Source organism: Harpia harpyja, chromosome 22, assembly GCF_026419915.1.
Source record: "Harpia harpyja isolate bHarHar1 chromosome 22, bHarHar1 primary haplotype, whole genome shotgun sequence".
Classification (NCBI taxonomy): domain Eukaryota; kingdom Metazoa; phylum Chordata; class Aves; order Accipitriformes; family Accipitridae; genus Harpia; species Harpia harpyja.
The window spans coordinates 14,108,745-14,134,147 of record NC_068961.1 but is presented as its reverse complement, the minus strand read 5'-3'; the positions used below and the strand labels follow the sequence as shown (position 1 = coordinate 14,134,147).

Here is a 25,403-nt window from a genome sequence, read left to right as displayed (position 1 = left end):
ACACTTGAACTGCAAGGAATGACTTATTTTGAATTTAGCTGCAGTTAGAACAAAAAATATCATTAAAACAGAACTGACTGAAGTAAAAGAAAAAAGCATGAAAACTAACTCCACCTAAAACAACTTCATTAGTGTTTGTGCCAAAATTTCCAAGAACCAGCAGGCATCAGTTTGTCTTCGTTGCAAAGCCTATTCTATCTCCTCCACCTTTTTACTCCATCAAGAAGTTATGACAGTCTGCTCCTTCCTATATGTAGAGTCTATCTGTCATTTGCAATGAACAGCAGTGAGAGAAGCTAATGCAGCATCTTGGGCTGTTGTGGATTGACTACGAGGGTGCTGTTGAAATTACTTTATGGTTCATTGCTCTTACACTAATACGTTTTTATTGAGAGGTACTAGGCTTAACAGAAGAACAATGAAAGAGAAGTTTTGAAGGGATTTTACAAATCAAAAGGTTATTTCATTACTGCAGTGATGTGTCATGATCTGTCATGAGGAAAAATCAAAAGCTGAGTCAGAATGTGGAGATTCCTGTATGTAGTCAACACAAGCGATTTCAATGCAAAGGCTGTAAGTTGAACTCAGAACAGGAAGAAAATCCTACATGTAACAGATAAAGTGCAGTCCTGAGTTCTGTCACTCTCTTGGAATTCTTGTTCTTGTTTTTACTTTGGATCTAATTTCCAGAGAAAGCTTCATTTTTAGCTCAAGTGACCCGTAATGGTAGCACTGAGAATGTTGGCACTGTGTGAATGGCAAGTACCATCCTGTGTCCAGCTCAGCATCAGGTGTGCTGCAGAGGCAATAGTTCCCTGACTTTCAGGGTCTCAGAGATTCACTGAGTAGAAAGGAAAACAGTAGTTATCTCCTAAACATGCTACGTTAAGGTACAAAATGGTACTTCGTACATTTGCCTGTCAGTCTAACCTACAGAAACAATGGAGAGGAGGAGAGAAAATGGGCAGTGGGAAGTCTCCTTATCTATCTGGTCACCACATAACCAATCTGCTTGGTTGCCTTGGGCTACCAGTGGAGATGCCCTGTTGCTGAAATAGTTATGGGACTGGTTTTGTGGCCTCAGAGGTGGAAGGGAGAAACAAGAAATGGAGCTGCCTGTCATGGAGAAATAATAATTTAAATAATTTACTGGAGCTTTTGCCCTAAATAGACTTGTCTCTTCTGTTGGGGAGTCCCTTGCAACTCTCTGTGATTCTGTGGCTGCAGAGACTGGTTGAATGCCAGCATCTGTTTAGACTTTTTTTCTACTTTTGAACAGTTAAACTCAATCCCAACTAAGCCCACAATTCGAGTTTGAGCTTTTAGTTATGCACTTCAAATGTAAATTCTGTATGAAGTTCCTGGGCTATAGAAGTAATTCACATTCATTCTACATTTGCTTTTTTTATAATTGCGTATTTATAAAGCATACTCGCTTACAAATTGCAGTTTTGTAAGATCAACAGGTCAAAATGGGTGTAAAACCAACTTACAGTTTAGGACATGCACTGTCTACCCCATGCAGATGTATTTCAGATCGCTTATTATTTGTGTATTTGTGTGTTTCACACCCCTTTCTATTCCCAGTGCTGCTATAGAGGGCACAGTGTCTAAGCCAGAAGGGGTAGGTAGATAGTTCTTAATACTGAGGTTTGGCTTAATCACCTTCACAACTGTTTAAAAATATTTTAAAGTTGTTTTTCTATACTGTCTATATACTTTTTTTCAGTGTAGGCTCTGACAATAGTTGTAGTTAAATTTAGTTTTTAGCTCCTGCTGCTTGCATCCCTGTCCTTTGTTCCTTGTATCATATTTGCTTGCCTCTGATTAGATCATATCAGTAGAATTTCAGATGCGTTTAGCTGTGGCTATACATCTTAATGTCACTTTTCTACCTAGAAAATTAAATTAGGGCTTTTTTCCTCCCAATTTTGCTACTTATCCTGCTTTTAAGTTTTGAGAGAAAAATTAGTATTCATGGAAGCAACTAAAACTTCTGGCTTTGAGACACATTGGTGTACTATAACCATATATTGCATAGAAATTTTATGCAAGTAATGTAGATTTGCCTCATCTTTGCTATCCCTTTATGGATCTTGATGCAGACTGATACTGTGGTAATTTGGTAATGCAGATAGCTGTGGAGAAAAGCAAAAGTAGTTGCTTGTAACTGGGGATGAGTTTTATGTGTAGATGTCTACGAGAGAAAGTAGAGCACTGAATTGCCTAGAAGCTACTGATTTAGAAATAATCACTAAAAAAGAGAGGTGTGGCTGATTTGCTGTAAGCTATTGGAAACCTTGATCAGGTTGCAAGTTCACTAGCGCGAGGTAAAAATGTTTTTTGTCCTAGTGTATTTCTGAACTGAAAATCTAATTTATGCAAGTACTACATGAGGAGGTGGGAAGTGCAGCTATTTAGGCTGACAGCAGGATTATAGAATTCTGTCACCTCTGCCACAGAGCAGAATTTGCTTCCTTTGTGTTTTTTTAATACTGAAAGCATAGTCTTAAGTGCTGTCAAGTATCTAATAAATAATGGGTGAGACACATGCTGCTTCCCTAAGAAACTCTGTGGAAGGAGATGCATCTTTTGCTCTTCTGGATTCTGGTTTGCACTGCAGTCCCTGACACAACATAGGAGAGTCCTACTAGCTTTTTATGAGAAATATTGATTTGTCTTCCAACTGCCTGTGAGCTGAACTGTTTTCCAGAGGATCTATAATACTCTGCCCTGTAGCTGTAATGCCAGCTGTCACAAATTTTTAATGGAGCGGTCTGAAATCAGACTTTTGGTTGTCTTATACAGTTCCTCTGAATCTTACTGTGCCCTGATGTTTTAAGGCCTGTTGTTCTGATTATAGTTTTGCTCAAGCTGTCCACATAGTTGAAGTTTGGGGAAGAGTAGATCAAGTCAAATATTTGAGATATTTAAATAACTTCAAAGAGGTTCTGGTTTTAATGCCAGTAATTTGCATCTCATTAACAGGAAAGCATTGAGAGACTTCAACTGTAGTTAGAATATGTGCTTGCAGGTATAAAATTATTGTTGGTGTAGACTGAATACATTTTATGATGCTTATGTGGAAGAATGAAAATGAATTATTTAAATACTTGCAGTTCAGAGAACTGTAGAAAACAAAGTTTTTCACTTTTTGTGTGTCTTGTACTTGCCAACAAAGTACTGAGGGGGCCAGAATAGTTCACTAAGGATAGCATTTAAATGGACTGAGAACCAGATAGAAGTCTTGGCAGGGCACAATAAATAGCAGAAAATGTTCCACAATATGTTTTTTTTTTGTTCAGTCCTGGCTCTTGCTTTTATCAATATAGATAAATAATACGGAGAAAGTCTTCCACGTTTTGTAAGTCTCTAGGGATTTATGGAGCAAGATATTACCTTTGAGTCTTAATTCTTTTGGATTTTGGAGTTTCTTTCCAAGGGTAGGTTGTATGCACCCAGAATCTGAAACCCCTGAAATCTTGTCAGCAGAGTCTCCTTGATTTATGTCTGTTCTCATGCACTGTACCAAGTGCATGAACATGGTGCAAGATGAGTCATTGCTTCAATTCTTTCACATTGTCTTTGGTTTGAGGCAGTGTGTGTTGGACTGCAGTTTTTGCTTAGGTCTCTCTGGCTTGATGATTTTTGACTGCATGTTGGGGGTGGCCAGTGGGCAATCTGTAGGCTGGATTTGGATGGCATCTCAGTGCCTCCATGGCTCACAGCACTTTCCTCACCTGCAGCTGCATGGGAGGCCACAGGACCGCAGGACCTTGGCAAATGCTGCTTTTTGTTCTTGGGCTATGGCTATGCCCTAGGGAAGCCAGGCTGTTGCTGCTACCCTTGTTCAGGAGAGGCCAGGCAAGGGCTTGGCTGGTTTGGATTCAGAGGGGCTGGGGTGTCGGATCTGTGCAGTAGTTGTACTGGGCTGCTTTCCATCACAAGGAGTAGCTTGGACAGTCAGAGGTCCAGAGCTTTGAAGATGTGTTTTACCAGGGGCTTTGCTGCAGAGGCCTGGTTTTGAGCTGATGTAGGAAGAGCGTTCTGGGGGAGAAAAGGGGGACATTGGTCCATGGCTGTACTGCTGTGCTGGGCTGGTGGTGTCCTGAGACAGAAATGACAGATGAGGGATGCTGTGTTATACTGAAGGGCAAGGAGCTGGGGCAAAGCTGTGCCAAGCTGGGTGTGGAAGGCTGTGACAGCCCTTCAGCAAATAGTCTGTGGATGTCTGTCCTTGGTTACTGAAGGGAAACGAGGGCTTGTCTCAGGAATAGGGTATTGCCTGTTCATCTTCAGCCCAGCGATCATTACGAATTAAAGTCAGAAGGCTTCGCCTGCACTGTTGAACCCTTCCACAGTATTGGGCAGTGTAACATAGAGAGGCCAGTTGGGTCTGAAGGTGCTAGTGCAGGTACAGCCAGCTGATGCTTACCTAGCATATTCTGACTAGTTGCAGTTGCATGTATCAGGGATTTTTTGTTTGGTTTTTCCTGGCATGTCCTGTGACGTCACTGTGTTAACTAGATTATTCCCCAAGTCACGGGTGGTTGACTGCATGGTTGACAGTAGTATGCCAGTCTAGGCCTAGAGGAAAGCGCCTCTGGGCCTAGACAAGTTTGCCATATGGAAGTAAATAATTTGTTTGCTGAAAGCCTGTTCCTATTTTAGGTAAAATTAGGATAACTTAAATTAGGGAAAAGAGTAAATGCCTACTCTTACCTTCAGTCTTTCTCTGCTTATTTAATTGTAGGTAAGGATCCCGTACCTTAACATTCAGGTTTTAAGTGACATGGTCTGTGAGTGTCTTTTCACCATAGATGACAACTGAAGACTGTAATCCTTGTGCTCTTCAGAAGATGAGCTAGTCAAAGGAAAAAATGTACAGTGTGGTTCTATCGCTCTCTCCTTGGGCAGAAGAAGAAAAGGGCTCCAGAGCAGCATGACTGCGTATGCCTCCTGGAAGAGGATAAACTGTCTCTTCAGTCAGTCTGCTTCCATTGAGATTGGAGCAATAATGTGGGGATGTTTTTGTCTTCTGAATCATGTGGTATTGTGGATCTCTCTCTGACACTGCATGGGAAGGTCCACTTCCTATGGAAGCAGGTGTGACTGACAGACTACCTCAGCAGGTGTCATCCAGAAATGATGGTTTCAGTCCCGTAAACATCCCAGAAATATCTGATTAGTCCCATTTTTCAGCTGGTGTTTGATTAGGTTTTCTCATATTTTTCTCTTCTCCTGCCCTATACTATTGAAAGCATTAGGCAGAGATGAATCACCAGGAAAACTGGGAGCCCATTTAGTTGGAAGTGTGACTAGCTGAAAGACAGATTACTCTGCATGAATATTTTACACAACATTGTACAAATCATATGATTGTTTCCTACCCGTTTTTAAATATTTACTTCTGCAAATAAAGTTAAACAATATGACAACAATATAGTGTGTAAATGGTAACAATATACTAATAAAAAATCATAACATCTTTCTTACATCTTTAAAGAAGAAAGCTTTGCAGTTGTCCCTAGTTTAGTAGGAGCTGTCCCTTGTTTATTGGGAGCTTCAAATTTTAGTTAGAGTATTTTCAAGAGGTGATGCCTATTTGAGGACCTCATTGCACCAAGCACTTACAAGCGATGTCAATGTTTTTGCTTTATAAACAGCCAAATTAAAGGTTTTTGTAAGGGATAACTTTGATTTAGCAATGCCAGGTCAATTAATGTCTTACCACATTTACTTTTCCACCCCACTGTGTGAATGGTTTGCTTTATGAATATAGCATCATTCCAACAGATTAAATAATTGGAACTTTTGTCAGATGCTTCTTCTGTATTTATTGCATTGCATCATGATGTAGCCTCGCCAAGAGCCCTCCAAATCATCTCAGAATTCCAAAATAAGTATTATTTCATTGGCTATGTTCTTATCCAATTTTATACTGCCGCACTTTCTCCGCTGCGACAATCTAGGGAAAATGACGCATCGCGAGGGACTCGCCCTGGGGAGAAAACGGACTAACACAGATACTGTGGATCAAACGGTTTCTCCGTTTATTAACTGCGCAACACTCGGTTATATATGTTTCTAGTATCTACTCACACATAAGCCATTTGTTGATTGGTTAACATGTGCCGTTCACGCGCTTAAACAATAGTCTAATTGGATAAAGTCTTCTGATCACGCGAATAGTTCCTCCACCTGCATGCTGTCTTGCACCCTGTCTTCGGTCACGTTGCCCTCCTGTTACTAGTCACGTACGCCCGACCTTGTTCTACTTTTTGTGCTTACTTCAACAAACTTATAACAAAGAACAGTAGTGTCTTGTGCTAGCAAACAGAGAATAACAGTTGTGCCTTACGCAGTTTCCCTTGTTCTCCCACAAGTTCTCCCACAATTCTCCCACATATACAAGTCATAAGGGAATGAAATCGCATCAGACCTGTTTTGTGGAAAGGATGAGGCCCTTCAGGTGATTTCCTAAGTATGTATCCTCCTTCTGAGAAAATAAAGGATCTTGCCATCTGAGATCCTGGCATTGTCAAAGCAAATCTCTGTATGTCTGAGTCTGATACCTGGCCGTATCAGAGCATGCATAACAGGGCCCCTGCAACTTTGATGCTTTCCCTTAAAAGTATCCTTGCTGCTAATATATGTAAGCTAACAACCTGGCATTCTGTATCTACTCTGAGATATTGTATAATGTGCCAGGCTCAGTCACCTGTTTCAGTAGAGAAATTTTTCATCCCTGTTCCAACAAGGATTTGAACTCCCAGCTAAATGTTTTGGTTTTTTTTTTTTTATGCTGCCTAGTGATAATCTTCTATGAGTTACAGACTTCAGTGAGCCTCAAAGGAAAGAAGTAACTGAATGTCTGGCTCTGAGTGATAGCCCACATGTACATTCACAGTAGAAATGTATGTTCCTAATGACTTAAGACTGGATAACTTTTTACCTTTCGTGTAGCGGTGGTTCAGGGTGATACTTCAAGTATATCCTTGCTTCTTTTTCTATAAATGTGAACATACTCCTTAATGGCTAAATAAGGTAGACTGCTTGCACAATTTCTTCATTTCCACTCAGCCACCTGCTCAAGTGGAGTGCTATACTGCTGATAGTTTTTAAGCTCCATACAAAATGCTGTTCCATATTCGTTTGTCATCCAGACTAGCCTATGCAGCTCCTTAGTGGCCTTTCCATTTGTCCTCTCATAGATGAGCACCAAATCCCATTTTCTGGTGAGTGTGGGAAGTGTTTTTGACACCTCAGAGAGAAATCTGTTCTTAATGTCTACTCCAGCTATTCTTCCTAAATGTAGAAGGAGAAAATATTAGGACCTCTACCACTTGTGGAACTTACTTTAGAAGCCTACGAAGGCCTCATAGATTACAAGTGGGAAAAAAAAAAGTTCACATGCCTAAGAGCTGTATGTTAGTGTGTTGTACAGAACTCCCAAGTGTGGACAGATGGAAGGCTTGCATTGGGGAAGAGCTTCGATTGGGCTCTGAGCCATTAATGCACACGTGCCCAAGAGCCCATGCTAAGTCAGCACTGCCCACATCTCAGCACCATCTACAGAACTGGATCACTTCAGCCGGTGTCCTCCTAAGAGATTCGTCATCATGTAATGTCTTTCTCCCTTGCCTCCTCTGTTGTAGCCTAGCAAAGTAGAGGCAGACTTCATCTGCAAACCTGATGATGTTTTCTGAATCTGCCCTCAAATCTGGAACTGCCTTTGGGAGTTTAGTTGGCACTCAATCCCTGGTACAAGCACTTGTTGTCAGTCTGTCTTCAGCCTTGGACTCCCCCACTCCCAGTTACCTGTTGCTCCTGGTAGCAGTGTCTTCATACAAGGCATCTTTCTTAAGTGCTGCATTCGGTTTAAAAAAATAGCCCTATGTATTGGCCGCCTTTCTCTTCAGACACCTGTACTGGCAGTGAAGTGTATTCCACAACCACATAAATAGTTGCTTTTGTTGATAGTAAATAGACTTTCCTCATCAACAGTAAGTTTCCTTCTTTTGCCAGGGTCTCCTTTAAGCCTCACAGTTTGCAGGGTTCCCAAGAATCCTGTACCACAGTGCCACCCAGAAGTCCATCTGTAGTTGACAAAGCAATATGCTGTCTTGGAAGCCCCAGAGTCCTGGCAGTACTTGGTAAAGAAGTTCAGCAGTTTTTGTTTGTGGGAGGGACTTAGACTTTCTACTAGGCAGCCGACTGCTTTGAGTGTGGCTACTTGGAAATACCCTCGGTATGAGTTTGCTGGTGGCCTATGCATTTCAGAAAAAACTCAGGTCGCTGCTATGTGATGTCTGTCTGTTTTTAAGTTGCATTGTCTCTGGTTGTGTTCTAGTAGCTTCCTTCTTTCCCTTTGATTTTCTACACAAAAGGATCTGGAGTTAGTGGTAGGTGTTCCATCTCTGCTTTTTGTACCTGCAAAAGCCGAAATTGTGTGACTGGGCAGATAACACTTGAAACAGCTCCTTGTCTCAGATGCTTGAAGCTTACACATGGCATGGAGAATAATAGACATGAATCCATAACTCTGTTTTTGCAGACTGACAATTTCTGTTCTTAAGGAGACTGTGTTGTATTATACATTGAATATTTTGATAGCACCAAGATATATTACAATGAGTTTTTGTTTGAATAGTTGTTTTATGTAGTTTTGCATAGCTGAAAGGAATGGAGCTTTTAATAACATTGAGATTTCAAGTTGTTCATTGCTAATGTTACTTGTCTTGGCACAAATGTATCATCTGTTGTCTCACTGATTTCAAAAGACCATGTTATCTTTAATATAAAATAACTCCAGTTACTGTTATTGTCATCACAGGTAAAATGTTCCAGTCTCCGGATATCACTCTTATTGTAGAGTTCATATTTATGTTTTATAAGGAGAAACCTATTGATTGGCTCCTGGACCATATCCTCTGGGTGAAAGTGTGTAACCCTGAGAAAGATGCTGTAAGTTTGTTTTTATAATAAAGCTTCTAAAATCATCATTGAATCATAGAATGGTTTGGGTTGGAAGGGACCTTAAAGACCATCTAGTTCCAGCCCCCCTGCCATGGGCAGGGACACCTTCCACTAGACCAGGTTGCTCAAAGCCCCATCCAGCCTGGCCTTGAACACTTCCAGGGATGGGGCATCCACAACTTCTCTAGGCAACCTCTTGCAGTGTCTCACCACCCTCGTAGTGAAGAAATGTTTTCATGATGGTGAATGAGTTGGTTTTGGTGAGCTGGAGGCTAGCATAGTGTGTATTACAGTTACAGCACGTCCTGAAAGAGTCTTTCTTCCTACCAAGATATTAATCTCAAAAAGAACTTTAGAGAGACAGTTCTCAGAGGCATTATAACTGTTACTGTTTCAGATTTTGGAGATGGATGCAGTAGGATGAAAAGCAAAAGTCTAGTTAGTTTCTGTGTGTAACAGTCCTAAAATAAACTCATTCACCTAACCCCCACTGAGGCTCTGCAGAATGCCACTGCTTGGATAGCAGTCATAGAGAAGGTTCCAAATGAGGAAAAAATTTTTGGATTTTGGTCCTTCATTTCTTAAGTAGCACCCTTGCTGAAAGACTGAATAAACAGGTTCTGTGCAAGAACCTTGAACAGTATTATATTTGCACAGCAGTCTTGGTAGATTTCTGGAATGAAAACAAGAACAATTGAATAAGTAGATCTGGGTTCTTGTTAAGTCTTTTTGGTTCATGTAACATCACATAATTGCAGTAAAAACTCAGCAACCTTGTGTTGGTTTTACTAATGTGATTTTTTTTTTTTTTTTTTTAACCCCTCCTCCCCTGTTTCAGAAACATTGTGATCGACAGAAATCTAACCTACGGATACGCTTCAGGCCTTCTCTCTTCCAGCATGTTGGCCTCCACTCCTCTCTAGCAGGGAAGATCCAGAAACTCACAGTTAGTAGCTAAAATTTTTCTTCCTTTCCAGAGCAGGCTGATTAAATGAAAAACTTTGTAGCCTTTGAGAAAGCAGGCATTTTCTTGTCTGGCATTTTCAAGCATGTTGTATATTGCTCCAGTTGGAATGAAATCTGATTTAAACTGGTTACTACCAAGTATAAGAAGTGCTAATCTCAGCTTATTTTTGTGGATTTTTGCTAGGGGATATTTTTTCTAATTTTTTTACTTTAATGGCATGTTCATCTTATTAATCTGTACAGGATCTGATAAACCCCCAAATGAGTAATGCATTCATTTTCCATTTTATGCAAGTGTTTGTTTTAAGTGTAACCACTTGGGAAAAGAATATAATAAAACAGGTTATCTGACCAGCGTGATGTTTGTCTTTCTTTCAATTAGGATAAAGACTTCCTGAAACCATTACTGCATAAAATCCACGTGAATCCACCTGCAGAGGTTTCGACATCTTTAAAAGTCTACCAGGGGCATACGCTAGAAAAAACCTACGTAGGGGAAGATTTTTTCTGGGCTGTCACACCCGTTGCTGGGGATTATATTCTATTTAAATTTGACAAGCCAGTCAATGTAGAAAGGTTAGTAATTATTTGCCTTTGGTCTCATATCTAAAGCTGCTTGTTTGCCAGGAATGCTTGAAGGTAGAATTTGGGGCTGTCATTATAACCTAAAGTGAAATGATGTTCAGCTGAAACTACGATCATTAATGTCTTCCCTCTAACTCTTTTACTACTTTAAATTTTGTCTTGCCTTTTTTTTTTTTTTAATTATTTTTTCTTTTTATTTAATCCGGAGCATTTTTGATAAATGCAATTCAAAACCAGTACTTCTCTGGCAGTTCATAAGAGAATTTAAAAGAAGCCAATTTGATTCTATTTGTATTTGGTTGGTCTGCTTCTAATTACAGAGCGATTGTACAGCATGGTGTGTGGTGCAGTATGTTGTGCCCTGCAGCCTCGGTCCCTTGATTGTCCAGATCAGAAATCTTGCTGGAGCATATCATGATGTCCCCAGACCTGAAAGCTGGGAACTCTGAAGGGTAATGTGTTTTAGATGTAGCTTTAGGGCTTGAAAAAAGTCACCGTGCTAAGACTCCAAGTTGACCTATTTAAAAACCTTAAAATTTAACAAAAAAAGAAAGGGGGGGGGCAGGGGTTGCCCTTGAAATACAAATATCTGTGACTTGTTAGAGGACTAAAGGTGACTTCTTTTTAGCTACTGGTCAGATTAAATAAGGATAATAGAGTTTGCGCTTTAGAGTGTAGTCGTCCTTTAGTTTTATTGAGACTCATTTGCTGTTTTGCTTTTTACTGTCTTGCCAACATAGTAGTCCAAGACTTAAAAAATTGTTCATTTAGTGTCTTAAGTGTTGCTATGTTAGTGGATTTGTTTTCTCCTTTCTTCACATACCTTATGTGTTGAGGCCAGTACTTATAGTATGGTAGAGCAAAGTTTCTTTGGATCAATTTGACTGGATGCTTTTCTTGTGAAGCAGTCCTGAACTGAACCCAATTAGTCAACTCTGTGCCTTGGTACATAATCAAAGGCTAAGCCTTCACTTTGGCTTAGCATAACAGTGAGGATCAGTAGTTTCCTTGTTACTATGTTGCTCCAAACTAGTCTGACCTATGAAACTCAAGTTTGTCGCTTGTCAAATTACTCTTTCAGTTGATTGCTATGCTTTAAAAGACTTTCCTGGTTAGCTTTCCAAGATGCATGTGTTGAGGAATATGACTGCCATACTTCCTTGGATTAAGGGCAGAATCTTTTTTTATGCTGTGCCAATAGTTTAAAAAAAACCCATATTTTTCAACTCAGATGTATGAATTCATTGATTTCTTTTTGATCAAATTTTCCTTTTCAAAGTTATGAAGTAAGTGTTGTCCAATTTGTGTGTTTGGTTTTGTTTTTTTTTTTTTTTTAAAAGAATTATATTCATTTACCCTGTAAGAATAGGGTGACTCTGAGCAGCAAATGTTGATCTCGGTTGGCTTAGGACAAGTCAAATGCACAATGGCAATTTTGGGAAGCATTGCAAGCAAGTGTCATAGGTCAGCACTGTTACTTAAAAAATGGTATGCACAGGTCTGAAGAAAATATTATTTGATATGTATTACCTTAATGGTGAGGGAATTGGGGGAATGAGTAAGTACTAATTATCTGTGCTAAAGGTGGGAAGATAGTGTTCATTAATGTGCCCTGGAAAATTGTAGCTAGGCCTAAGGTAGTTACGTCTACCTGCTGTGTTAAGAACAGTCCCAGCAGTAGAGGATGATACGGTTATTTTTTTTACTGTTGTTATTTCTATTTATTGAAGAAATGCATTTTAGTTTTAGAAGAAAGGGAACATCTTGTATTCTGTTGCTTCCTCAAAGGAAGTGCTACCCATCCAGACTAAAGTTTGTTTGAGCTGTCGTTGTAAGCCATTTTGAAGTTTATTATGATTTTAGCTTCATTGCCACAGTGTCCTCAAAAATGCAGTATTTTGCCTTTCTGAAGTCAGTGGCTGATTAGGGGTACAGATGTTGTAATTTCAAATTGTTGGGGACTTGGTTTTGTTTGTGTACTTAACCTTCACCTAACAAAATCTGCTGCTGCTGAAGTTAAGTTGAGCAATGATGTTTCCTGATATTTCAAGGATGCTTGCTGAGGCAGTCAAAAATAAAACTGTGACTTAAGGGTTGAAACACAGAAAAGGGAAAATGGACCGAGGATTAGGAAGACTTCCCTGGTGGGGAGGTATATCTGATTGTGGGAATTAAGAGTAGAAAATACACTTTTGAGAGCCATCTTGTGTTTGTTGAAGGGATGCAACAGGTTTTCCCTTTTTTCTTTCTTTTAAAGCTCTTTGAATATACAGAAAATTTCGTCTGCCAAGTCAGTTTGAGGTGTAGCTGTTTAACTCCCGTAATAAATTCTTGATAAACAAGTTTTTTAATGCAAATATTGACCACAACACTGACTGAATGGCAGGTCTGTTACACTGTGACAGAGCACTAACTTGTTCCTATAGTTTATTTTTCCATGCCAAACGTTTTGCTGAACTCAATTTAAATTTTCTGCTGAGTATAGCAGTTCAGTAATTAGCTTTCATTAAGTCTTTAAACATTTCATTTTTGAGATCTGAGAATATTGCCAGGGATAATAGTGGCAAGGATCTGTTAATAGTTTAAAGTGAGAACTGAGCTCACTTCTCTGAGCAGAAAGTAATATTTGTGGCTATTTTGTGCAAGACCTGGTTGGCAGATCCCTGCTGAATATTAAACATTCAAATAGATGGTGCCTGTTCTAAACCACACCTGGAGAACAGGGATGTGTAAATTGAAATTGTCTAATGCTCATTTTAGTAACAGCTCTTGTACTGAACCTTTTTAGTTTTTTTCCAAACAAAAGATCTCCAGCCATAACACTGAAGTCCCTTAATACTAAGCTAGGATCTCATTCTTGTTTTTGCAAAAAGAAGATACATACCTCTCTTTTAGTAGCATATCCTTGAGAATGAAAGTAGATCCACTGACTTTCCTCTTAAAAACAAATTGCACAGCAGTGTTGAAGGTGTGGTTTGGCTTTGCTTTGTTTTTTTTCTAAATAAATGGATGGCCTGTTTTCTAAATGCTCAAACAGCCTACATTGTAAAGATAAGAAATACTGAATTTCTGTTCCCTTAGGTTGTTATGTAATTATTGAAATCTACTTTGCTATTTTGGTATGTACACTGTTGTTCCAAGCACACATTTAATTATTAAAACTGACAGTTATATTTAAGAGTTTCTTTATGAAGCATACATTATTACTACTTTCATGCTAGTACTGAATGTAAATTCATTTTCCTTACTATAAATAACAGATTCAAGATACTCTTTTTCTTCAGAGATGTCAGTGAGGAATGTTGTACTGAGCAGCTCATTGTGAAGAGCATTTGACTTTAGACATTGCTTTGTTTGAGGGGTTTTTGTATGTAGAAAGCTCTGAAATATTGGTGGATGAGTAGTGAATCTTGAACAGAAGTAATAAACTTTTAATGTGATCCTGGTTTAAAAAAAAAAAACAAAACAAAACCAAAACACATCCCAGAAAGACATTCCATTGCAGCACTTAAGTGATGCTGGTGTCCATCATCATCACAACCATCTCTTTTTGACTGCTTAAGTTTCAGAGTCCTCCCTATAGATGTGATTGACACAAATCAGATATTGTTTTCAAAGAACATGTGCACTAATTACATCGAGGAAGGCCTTGGAAGCACATAACCTATGACTGTTTTAATTAAATTATGTTTACGCTCGTCAGCTTTTCTGCAATAGGAATTTAGAATGGATATTTATAAAAAGGGCTTCAGGTTTGTTTCAGTATAAAGTGCTTTCAAATGCTGATCTTAAAAAAAAAAAAAAAAAGGCTGCAGGAAAAGACAAGGATGTATTTTATACTGTGGAAAGGAAAAAAAAAAACCACCAAAACCCAAATCCCACTCCAACCTCACCAGTATAAATATCTAAATTTTCTTTATACTTTTAAAATATGAGGCTCATCCTTTCTTGTATGTAACTGCTTGGTAGTGTTACTTTGCATATTTTCAAAAGGATTAGCAGTTTGTTTTGGGGGTGGGGTATTTGTTTTTTGTCTGGTTTTGTTGTTTTTTTTTTTTTTTTCTTTCCCCCCAGCACTGCTTTTAACTCTGTAGTTGCTCCATAGTTGTGGTGTTCTTATAGCAAGTAATTGCATAGTCATTCTAATGTGACATTGATTATTAATAAAGTGATTTGATGAGGTTGAACTTGCTGACTGGAATTTCAGCTTTAAACTGAAATCTTAACACTGTGATAAACCAGCTTGTAGATTACATTTACTACTTTGTGTTCTGATATTGGCATAGATACTGGATGTGCAGTATTTGAGACTAATCATCTAATTTTCTATATTGCTGACCCTGGAATCCCAGGGAACATGTGATGTTAACCTCACATATGTTTCCCCGGCATCTTCTTACAACATAGAATTCCCACTCATGCAAGAAATACATATTTGACTATTTAAGCTACAAAATCAATGTACTGAGTGTGAACGGTATCTTGTTGGGCTCCTGGTAACTAAACATATACATTACTTTGTCTGCTTTGAAATGGTTGTGACAGTGCTGAAAAATACCTGCAGAAAAAGTGACAGTTACTTGCCTGTTATTACTACCACTTCATTGTAAAGGAAAATAAATGCAGCTTTTAAAACAGGTTCTCTAGCAGTGAAAACTTAAAAGCAATTTAATTTTTTTTTTTAATGTACAACAAAGTTACCAAAAAAAAGTATCATAGGGTGGTATTGGTCTCTTCTCCTAAGTAACAAGCAATAGGACAAGAGGAAACGGCCTCAAGTTGAACCAGCGGAGGTTCAGACTGGACATTAGGAAAAATTTCTTCACTGAAAGGGTTGTCGGGCACTGGAACAGGCTGCCCACAGAAGTGGTTCAGTCACCATCCCTGGAGGTATTTAAAAGACGTGTAGGTGTGGCGCTTAGGGACATGGTTTAGTGATGGACTTGGGAGTGTTAGGTTTACAGTTAGACTCGATGATCTTAAAGGTCTTTTCCAACCTAAACGATTCTATGATTCTATAGCAGTTGGTCATGTATGTATCTAAAATGTAGTTAATTATCTATCCTATGGGGTGCAAGTCCTCCTGTGGATAGAGAGATACAAGATCAAATGCATTACAAAGGAAAAAAATACTTTCTAACAGCTTTCCAAAACTGGTAGCAAAGTGGAACTTTCTCATCATTTGCTTTTGCAGTAACAACCACTTAAAACGTAGGGAACTGCAAAATTGTTTGGGTTTTAGATTAGTACAGCAGTAACTTGACTGATGTATAAGCTGTTCTTTGTTCATAATCACTGTTCAGTGTAGCAACTCTCCTTCAGCGCAATGCAATACATTCAACCTTTCTTGGGCAATTTTAGCTAAAGAGCCATATATGTGCAGTGTATGATTTAGAAATAATCTTTGTTCTGACTGTAAAGATATAATATAGGTTATTACAGTTTAACATCTTCATGTTGTTAAGCTTTAATGGTGGCGTCAGTTGATAGCAAGTATTTGAAAGTCTCTTAATTTATTATTTTAAATGTTTTGGTGTTTGTCAGTATATTTCAGGTGGGATAATATTTTTAGTGTATATAAAAAGGAGAATTTGAGGACTTTGTTTTCTGTGTTTACATAAGCTTCTGTACTAATGAGTAGAACATCCTCAAATGGATGCATTGACAGTGGGGATTTGGCAGGCAGGCTCCCAGCCACTGATGCTGTTTGCTCCAGGCATGGAACTCTGCCCATAACAATGAGGCAAGAACTTCATATGAAAAGGGGAAAAAAAACCCAAAATGTGGATCAGAGACAGAAGAAAAGAGCCGCCTGAGCCAAGGACATGCTGCTTCCTCCTTAATGGCACTAATATTCAAGATTTGTGTATTTGGCAGTGTTCCTGGGTTTACAGTTCTTAGTGGGAAATCTTAGAGCCTTAATGCTGTTGTCTAAACGTTAGATGTCTAATGCCACTTGAGATACCCTAAAATACTTCACCTGATTTACAGAAGGGCTTGAGTCTCTGAGATGTCATAATTGCATCTTGCCAGCCTGGGACGAGGTCGTACACCCAAGTGCATCTCAAATGGTGGCAAATGCCTGTGTTGAAGAAAATTGAATGGAGTTGTTATCTGTGCTTCTGGAGAATTAAGCTGGGGGGAAAAATAATGTTTATGTGCACATACACACAAACACACACATATTAAAAAAACAAAAAAACCCCTAAAGCCTTTCTACATTTCATCGGATTAGAATTCAGCAGAAGTAACCTTGCAAAAGAACATAAGGGCCTTTTAACTAATATTGATGTGGTGGAAAAATGAGTAAATTCCTTAAAGAGCAGAGATTTCAGGACAGAGAACAGTCCTTCCCTTAAAAAAACAACAAAAAACCCCAATCACAAAACACCAAAAAAACCAAACCACAGCCAAAATGAAAAATTAAAAATAGTTAAAATTAATTTAATGCCAAACTCTTTTCTATTACAGTTGATGTGTACATACTCCAGAGAGCACAGTGCAGGTTTAGAAAGCTGATCTCATAACTCACTGGGAAACAGAAGGCAAGTGTAGACCTGGGAATGATATTTTCTTACCCAGCTAAATGCCTTCTACACGTACTGCACAGTTGAAGACAGTTAGGAAATGGTATGACAAACCTTATCAAAAAGATTCAGGTTGACTTTTAAAGTGTTGTGAGAAAATGAATTTCTTAGGTGTATGTTGGGTAAAAGAGACTCAGACCACTCCCCAAAATTCCCCCATCACCTCTTCAGTTAGGCTACTTTGTGATCCTTTGACAAACATGAGAACGTTCTCTCCTGTTGGTGTGGTGGTTTGGCACTTATGTAAAAATGGGGAATTCATCCCTTGCAGCTCTCAAACATGCAGCCCAGTTTATATATGGACAATTAGACTGGCTGGTTTTGGCAGAGGAAATGAAATCTTACCAGGCTTTTTGCATAGAAGTTAATGGGCTTGTTTTGGTGTGGTTTGTTTGGGTTTTTTTCCCCAAATTGGGAACTATAACAAGATGGAAAAGCTCCCATTAGATTGCTTACCTATTGTGAATACTTGGTGGGTGTATATATAGACTTGAGGAATTAAGCTTTTTTTTGAAGTATAAGCAATTTTTGCAAAAGAGTGGGTAAGAGGCATAAAGGATAGAAGAAGAAATTGAGATTGAGAGAGGGAAAAGAAATTATCCATCTTCCGTATGTATTTTGCACGAGGAAATAATGCATGGTTAATACCGGTTTCCAGTGACAGTAAAATAACATTTCCTAATGAGGATTCTGGGAAAATGACAGAGAGGAGGTAAATTAGATTTCTTTTACCATATTTGCATCCAGTGATCAAAAATACTGGATAGAATTGGTGAATAATGACTCTTGCAGTGGATGACGGCATCTGTAGAGAGCCAAAAATTTGCTGACTGAATGTCGCTTTTATAGAAATTCATGTTGTGCAGAATTAAAAACTGTTATGCTGCATGTTGCTATGGATAATTTGTTCAGACATGGAAGGAAACATTTCCTCTCTGCCTTCCTACCTCTTTTCCTTTTCTGAAAATGGGATATACTAAAATATATCAAACTGCTAAAAAGAGACGTAAGGATATGTAGAGAAAAGGATTTGATGCGTTCATAAATAGATTCTTAGAATATTTGTGTTTAGCATCAAGTGAGATGTCTTTTGTTTCCTTCAAAACAAAACCCAAATATATTGATAGTAGATGTGAACTGTGCTTTTTAAAGAATTCTTATATATTATTTCCTTTTATAAAGCTGACATAATTTACTCATAGTTATTGTGTGTTCTGTTCTAATTTTTAATTGCTCAACAAAATAGAAAATGCATAGAATCACACTTCTATATATATAAAAAAAATCATTGGCACTTCTATTTATTTAAATAAAAGACAGTAAGACAGATTTTTTTAATGCCTAAAAGAAAACAAATTAGGTAATAGAGAGAATAACATTTTCTGGGCCTAAATACACTTTGGTGTGAGGGGAAAGAAGGGATACATTCCCTTCATAAGCAAAATAGGAGGAGGGTAAGGAGGTGCATGTAGTTGATTTTTTTTTCTTTTTTTTTTGAAAGTACAGGTGATGGAAAAGTTTAGCTATTCAAAGAAGAATATTAAAGATAACAGTGCAGATTAGTAATATTTATATTAATTTATACACATCTTTTGGGGGATGTTACAAAAGATAAGACTTTTTCCAGGTACTCACTGCTGGGGGAGTTCTGAATCTGAGTGTGGGCTTTTAAAGTACCATAATAGTTAACTGCATTGGCAAACTAATCATATCTTTCGTCAGTGTCCTAATGATAATTATGCTTCTGCCCTACCCTCTCTTTGTGTGTTAGGATGTGTATGAACATTTGTTTCAGCTTATTGTTGTTTTTTTTTTTTCCCCTCTAATTGGCTTGATTTTATAGGTGTATGAAAATGGCAAGAAGTCAAACCCTCAACTTGGGTACTCAAGTCACTGAATACGGAAACTGAAGTTTTCTTTGCAGCTTTGACTTTGCTCTGTTTTTTTGGTGGGGTTTTTTTTGTTGTTTTGTTTTTTAAACCTTCAGTGCTCTTGAAATTTTGTGTAATTTTATGCCACATGAGGTGTTAATGTTTAGTATCCTTTATTACTCTCATACTACACTGAGGTCATGAGCAGAATGTATGTAAGTTAGTTCATATCTTTAGTTACTTCTGGCAGAGAGGAGGTTGTCTGTGTTCTTGAATATTTACTGTAGCTAGTTACTATCTTTGACCTGTGACTCTTTAAAAAGACACTGCCAGTGGAAAAGTTTCTGTAAGATTCAGACACATTAGTATTTCATTTACCAGTCATAAGTTAAAGTTACTTTTCTCTGATTACTTCCATCAAGAATGCCCAAATGCGTCCATGTTTGTGTTTTGTAATAAAAAAAGCTGTGAAGTAATATTCTATGAGGTAATGGTACTATTTTTTTTTTTAACTTTAGGTGAATTTGTGTTTGTTTGGGATTACTATATTTAGAGATCTATGGTTTTCAGAATTTTAATTTGAAAGACTGGTTCAGAAGGTATTATGTTTAAGCAGCAAGTAGGCAGGAATATCTTAATGATTCCATCCTAAGAAAAATGTTAGTTAACTAGGAAGAAAAAAAAGCATGTTTTTACTGTTTACATGGACTGTCATATGTAAATCCCAGGACAGATGTCAGAATAACTTTGCAGACGAAAGCATGGCTACTTCTGAGTCTTTCAGTATCTGTATTGAGGAATACCTGTCATAGTCTGAAAACCTTGAAAACTTATGATTTATCAGTATGACAGGAAGGCAAGTTTTACAAAAGAATAGCTAACGACACTTATTTTAGGAGCTGTAGAGTATCTGTTTGTAAATTAAATTTTATTTCAAATTAAATTTTCTTATTTGTAAATTCTGTTTTGAAGCAAAAGATTCCTCATAGATGTGAATTGACTGTGTATGTGTATTCATACTTCTGTTTTTAATCTGTGTAACTTTTTATGTCTAAGTAGGTGTTACCTGTCAATTCTTCAAGCAAGGCTCAATTATAAAAATACTCCTTCCTTTCTAAACATAATTTTAAATTAGATGTGACATATGCATGTGTTATATATGTGTGTGCATATGGGTAGACGGATAGTTGTAGAAAACATACTAAAAAAGTGGGTTTGATTACATGGAAATCTGGATTTATTAATTACATCCGTAAATTATTTTGGCTTTGTCCGAACTTTTGAGTGTATTGCCCTAATGGAGTGGTAACTGCTGGGGAGAGGAAATCACACTTTGGTTTCAAAAGTTAATAGCACAGTAGGAGAAATGGTTGGCTATGGTTGTATGGTTGCAGGATTGTTTTTAAAACCAACCAAACAAAACCCAAATAAATAAATAACACCCCCACTAAAAAAGCACAAACAAAAAAATAACCCACCACCACCACTACGCCCCTTCCCGCCTCCCCCCAGAAACCTCACCCAAACATCCCAAACTCATTATCATTAATTGAGAGCACCATAATCACAGATCACGAGGAGTTTCTTTGTGGCTCTTTAGGTGTGTCTTCTCAGAAATAAGATTTGTGAACTAGAAAGCACTAAGGAAAAGCAGTGTCTCTCTGGTTTGGTTGGAGCATTTGATGGCAGCACCTTAGCTGTGAGTGCTTGATCACTTGCATTTTAAAATGTCTCCTTAGAATTTTCAGTGTTTTCAAGAGAAAAATTCCCAGTAATGATTAGGATATCTGACAGACTGAAGGATGGCAAGTTAGGTCTGCTAGGTCAGAAGACAGCAGAATATACTTTTAGTCTGCCAGTCAGCTTCGCCAATTTTGTTTGGCTTATTATTGAAACATATAATAAAGGCATCTTCCTAGAAAGGATAATTAAGTCTTTGGGGTTTTTTGGATGTCACTGATGTTTAGAAAGTCACAAGATTCTTCTTGGAAGAACTGTGGATGTTTTAGGTAGCTTGCGTACTTTAGAATTGACTAACCTTTACATTAAACTACAGGGGGGAAACCAGTGCAAAAGAAATCAATGTAGCTTTCTTATATGACAGTGTGTGGTTTTACTCCTTTTCTAAGCCTTGATAAAAGAAATGTTATATATATATATGTGTGTGTGTGTGTATATTTTTTTTTAATTACTTCTACCATTTTGGGATCACAGACATTTCTAAGTCAGGGTCAGAGAGCTCAGTTTTCTTCTACTTGTCTTGTAGCTATGGAGTATGGATTAATAGCAAGTACTTATCTGGCTTCAGACATACTGGATAAAGACAAACTGGAATTTACATCTCCAATTATGTCTTAATAGATTGCAGATTGAGCTAATGTTTGTAATTTTAATCAAGTGATAATTTCTGAACTAATTTTGGCCCTGGCTGGTGATGTATTTAATGTCGAAGATGGTGCTTACTGTTAATTTCTCTAAGTTCCAATTGAAGAAAGGTTTGAAATGTGTTGATAGATTTTTACATATTCATTTAAATGTATTAAAAGTAAAATAGGCTTGTTAAAAGTGGCATCTGAGTAGGTGTAATATCTAGGTAGTTTTTGACAGTAATCTGAATAAACTCTGTGGTTCACTAGAAGAATGGTAAGTAATGAACAATTTTTCAAGCATTGATACCACCTAGTGGTAAAAAATATTGTTACTTGTTTACATAATGCGTATTCAAAAGAATATGAAGTTTGTGTTCTATATAAAGAAAGGGGAATTAAACTGTGTCTTTGGTAATTTATTTACACGTGAGTAGTACTGCAAAAGCTGTTTGAGAGTGGGCAGCTAGAATTCAAACACTTGCACGTCACTGATATGTGTAGGGATGGTTTTGATACAGTTTTAAACATACTTACTCTGTCCCGTTTAAAAAAAAAAAAAAGAGAAATTTCATTAAATGCACAACTGAATGAGGGTAACGGGGACTTTGTACAGGTATAAAAGGTCCTTTTCCATGTGTGTATACACGTCAAAAACATTTTTGTTTAAAAAAAAAAAGAAAATCTGTCTTGGAATAGAAGTTTGAATTCAGGTAACATTAAGGGTATGGATATGGGTTGGGAATTCCTGGCACAGTCATTAATGAGACTTTGCAATGAACCAGAGTGGAGAGCTGGTCTTGGGGAAAACTGGCCTGGCAAAATGTTGACTTTGTTAGGTTCCCAGAACTGGTTCAGAATGGATCTGCAGAATTCATCCTGTGGGCACAAGGAGAGAGTGCCGTGGTGGGGAGCGATGGGGAGAGGCTGAGGGAAGGCAGGGCTCCTGCTTCTGGAGGTGATGCCAGTGCGTGCCAGGCAATAGTGACTACTTTGTATAATGCAATCTGTCAAGATCAGATTATGGAAACTACCTTTCTACATAAAATATCGCCCAGCTACTCTTTAAAAGATGCAAAACTTTAGCCCTTTCAATTACTGTTGTATGTGAAACCATCTTTCATTTCTTATCACCAGCTGATGTAGGTCCAGTATAAAAGTTATGTTTATCATTCTAACATCTGTAATCTGACTATTAACATGTAAGATAGTAACTTAGCTAATTCTGACTGATGCGTGTAGACTGTTTTATTTTTCCCTTTTCATTTATAGGTACTTGTTTCACAGTGGCAATCCAGAGCATCCAGGAGACATACTTCTAAACACAACTGTGGAAGTTTTGCCTTTTCAGGTATGAATTTATTGATTTGTGTTTTCTCCAGTACAGGATAAAAGCAAAACCTCTTAATTTTATTGACTTTTTTAACAGGGTGAGAGAGACATGAATGCTTCGTTTTTTTAACTGTAGGATCTTGATGCTCTGATGCTCCCATACTTTTTCTTTTTTTAATTGGATCTATTCACAGAAAACTATTGTAACTATTCAGATGTTCATTCAGAGTGCAGTCTGCTACAAGTACTGTTGGTGATTTGGAGGTGAACAAGCTCATTTTCTCCCAATTCATGCTACTATTGAGAACAAAAAAATAAACAATCTTCCCTCTTCTGTGTATTTTGGAAAATGTGAAAGCTAAGTTAATCTGCTTTTTGACTTAGTAAAAAAGTCTTGGTTTAGAAATTGACACACATCCAAACCTTACTTAGATACTGAAATATCTGGACTCTTAAACCAAATGTGTTCCATTCTCCTGATTACTTCCCCCCCCCCCCAATCAGTCTGAGGGGTTTTTTTCCTCAGGAGGGAACTACATTATCTAAAGTATATTCTTGCTTGAAGCCAGGTGGTAGGGGTTCTTTTTCCTCAATTAGATAATATAGCTAACCATTTATATCACAAAACTCTGTGAGAGGATTAAGATATTACTTCAGACAAGTTTATTTTATTTAGTATTAAAATAGCAAAGGGTTCGTATCTTCTCCCATACACCTGGTGTGGGTATCTTGAAGTCTGTGCCTAAATTACCATACGCTGAATCTCTTTTTTTTTTTTTCTTTTTCTCCTTCCGTTCTTTTTTTTAAAAAAAAAAAAGTAAATTATCATGGAGGAGTTCACTTCTCCATTCTTGCAGTCTGCCTTCCTGGGAGCAAGTAAAAATAGGAAATTCTGACCACCTCCACCCCTAAAAAGAAGTTTGTCAGTTTGGTTCTAATTATACAACATGATATGTGGGGTATTATATTATATTGTGGGATATTATATCATAAGATTTATGGGTTTTGTTTCTCAAGACCTTTGGAAATATATTCAACCACAAAAACAGCAGCAGCCCTCACTTCATCTGATACCACAAGAATGCACAAGATAGTGAGAAAAAATGTGCATCAAGCATCTCTGTTTTGGCTATACTTGGCTGTGAAATGTCCCTCAAACTGGAGCATCCCTTAAGGAAGTAATGCTACTGAGCTTCTATTGCTATTGACACAGTTTGTAGAAAGGTAAACTGGAAATTCTGCATCTGGCCTGTTCCTAAGCCATTGGTGTCAGAAGAAAATGTCACCAATGTGAGGACAGCAGCTGCAGAATGATAGGTACACTCCTGAGGGAACTGTTTCTCTACCATGCACTCCATAGAGCTGGAAGGCCGTTCAGCTACTTCAACCCTGATCCTCCTAAGCAGAATTTGGGAAAACAAAAAACCAACCCTTAGAAACCAGAGTGCCCCCAGACTGGATTTGTCTGGGACTCAAGCAACACACTAAAAAAAAGAAACCAACCCCCCAAAACTAAACTAAAACAAAAAAAACCCCACCCACCCTCCAAAATGCCTCCCAAGCCAAAAAACCCCACCACTTTTTCAGCTTTTCTCCCTTAAAAGTAGGAATTAAAAAAGAAAAAAAAGCTGATGTATTTAATCTCCTGTTTTGTCAAGCATTTTTAATTGATTCCTAGGGAATTCTTACAGTGGGTCTTTTAGTATTGGATCATGTGATCCTGGTTGTAATTTTCCAGCTGTTTTTGAAGCTCTGGTCTACAATTTAATTTTTCTGTGCTTATTAAAGAAGCTTATTGATACCCATCACTTTCTAGTGAGGCAGTGACAATTGCAATGCTTCCCTCACTGGTCTGATGGCTTTTCATCTCGCCCAAATTCATACATCAAAAAGTTAGCTGTAAATTTCATTTGTCCTGAGAGAGTTCTCTGGCTCAACCGTAGGAAAAGGTGGCAAGATCCTGCCTTTGCTTTTCTTCTACTGTGTATGCCAGTATCTGCTATGTATTCTGTTCACATGGCAGTTACCATGCAAGTTACGTGGGGCACTTAAAGTACTTCTTTTTTCTACTTTGAAGCCAAATACTATTCAGTTCTGGAACACTGCTGCTTTTTCTTTTTTTGCATTGGCTTGTCTAAGGCTATAAATAACTATTCTAGGCTGGTTCGTAATTATTTAGAAAAGATGGATGCTGGATATATAACAAGAGTGCACACACATTTGTCTTTCCCTGGCAAAGTCATATGTCAAAATAAATTATCTCATTTATGCTTTGTTGTTCTAGAATGAAGAACTGGTATTAAGCAAAGAAACCAAAGACAAACGCTTAGAGGATGGTTACTTCAGGATAGGTATGTCATAGTGGAAAGAAATGTGTATTATTACTATTGCAACAGTTAAGACATTTTCATTAAAACCAAACCAAACCTAAAACTGAGTTTTGATCATTCATTTTTGGGTATGTGACCTTGTAGGCTTTACTTAATATTGTTTCCAAATTTTTTTCTAAGACTGATGTACTAAACAAAGATTTAGTGTGACACTCTTCATTGTAGTGCAGCTACATCCAACTTCTCTGCCAGGATTGATCACCTAGATTATTGTAGAGGCATTTCCAGGTTGTATAAGATCACCTCTTCTGTCCTGTGACAAGTGCCTCTGTGTGAGCTGTTGTGCTTGGCCTGGATTTGAACCCACCCTACAGACAATCAGCTGTC

At 37.8% G+C, this 25,403-nt stretch overlaps 1 protein-coding gene across 3 annotated transcripts in view; it reads left to right on the top strand.

The window, feature by feature from the left end:
* MGAT4A (alpha-1,3-mannosyl-glycoprotein 4-beta-N-acetylglucosaminyltransferase A) overlaps positions 1–25,403 on the top strand; it is an 85,496-nt gene that overhangs the window by 53,402 nt on the left and 6,691 nt on the right. For all 3 annotated transcript variants that reach the window (XM_052774120.1, XM_052774118.1, XM_052774119.1), the window contains 5 exons: positions 8,837–8,967; positions 9,818–9,925; positions 10,328–10,521; positions 22,627–22,705; positions 24,971–25,037. In XM_052774120.1, the coding sequence (XP_052630080.1) occupies positions 8,837–8,967; positions 9,818–9,925; positions 10,328–10,521; positions 22,627–22,705; positions 24,971–25,037 (579 nt within the window). The remainder of the gene's footprint in view (positions 1–8,836; positions 8,968–9,817; positions 9,926–10,327; positions 10,522–22,626; positions 22,706–24,970; positions 25,038–25,403) is intronic.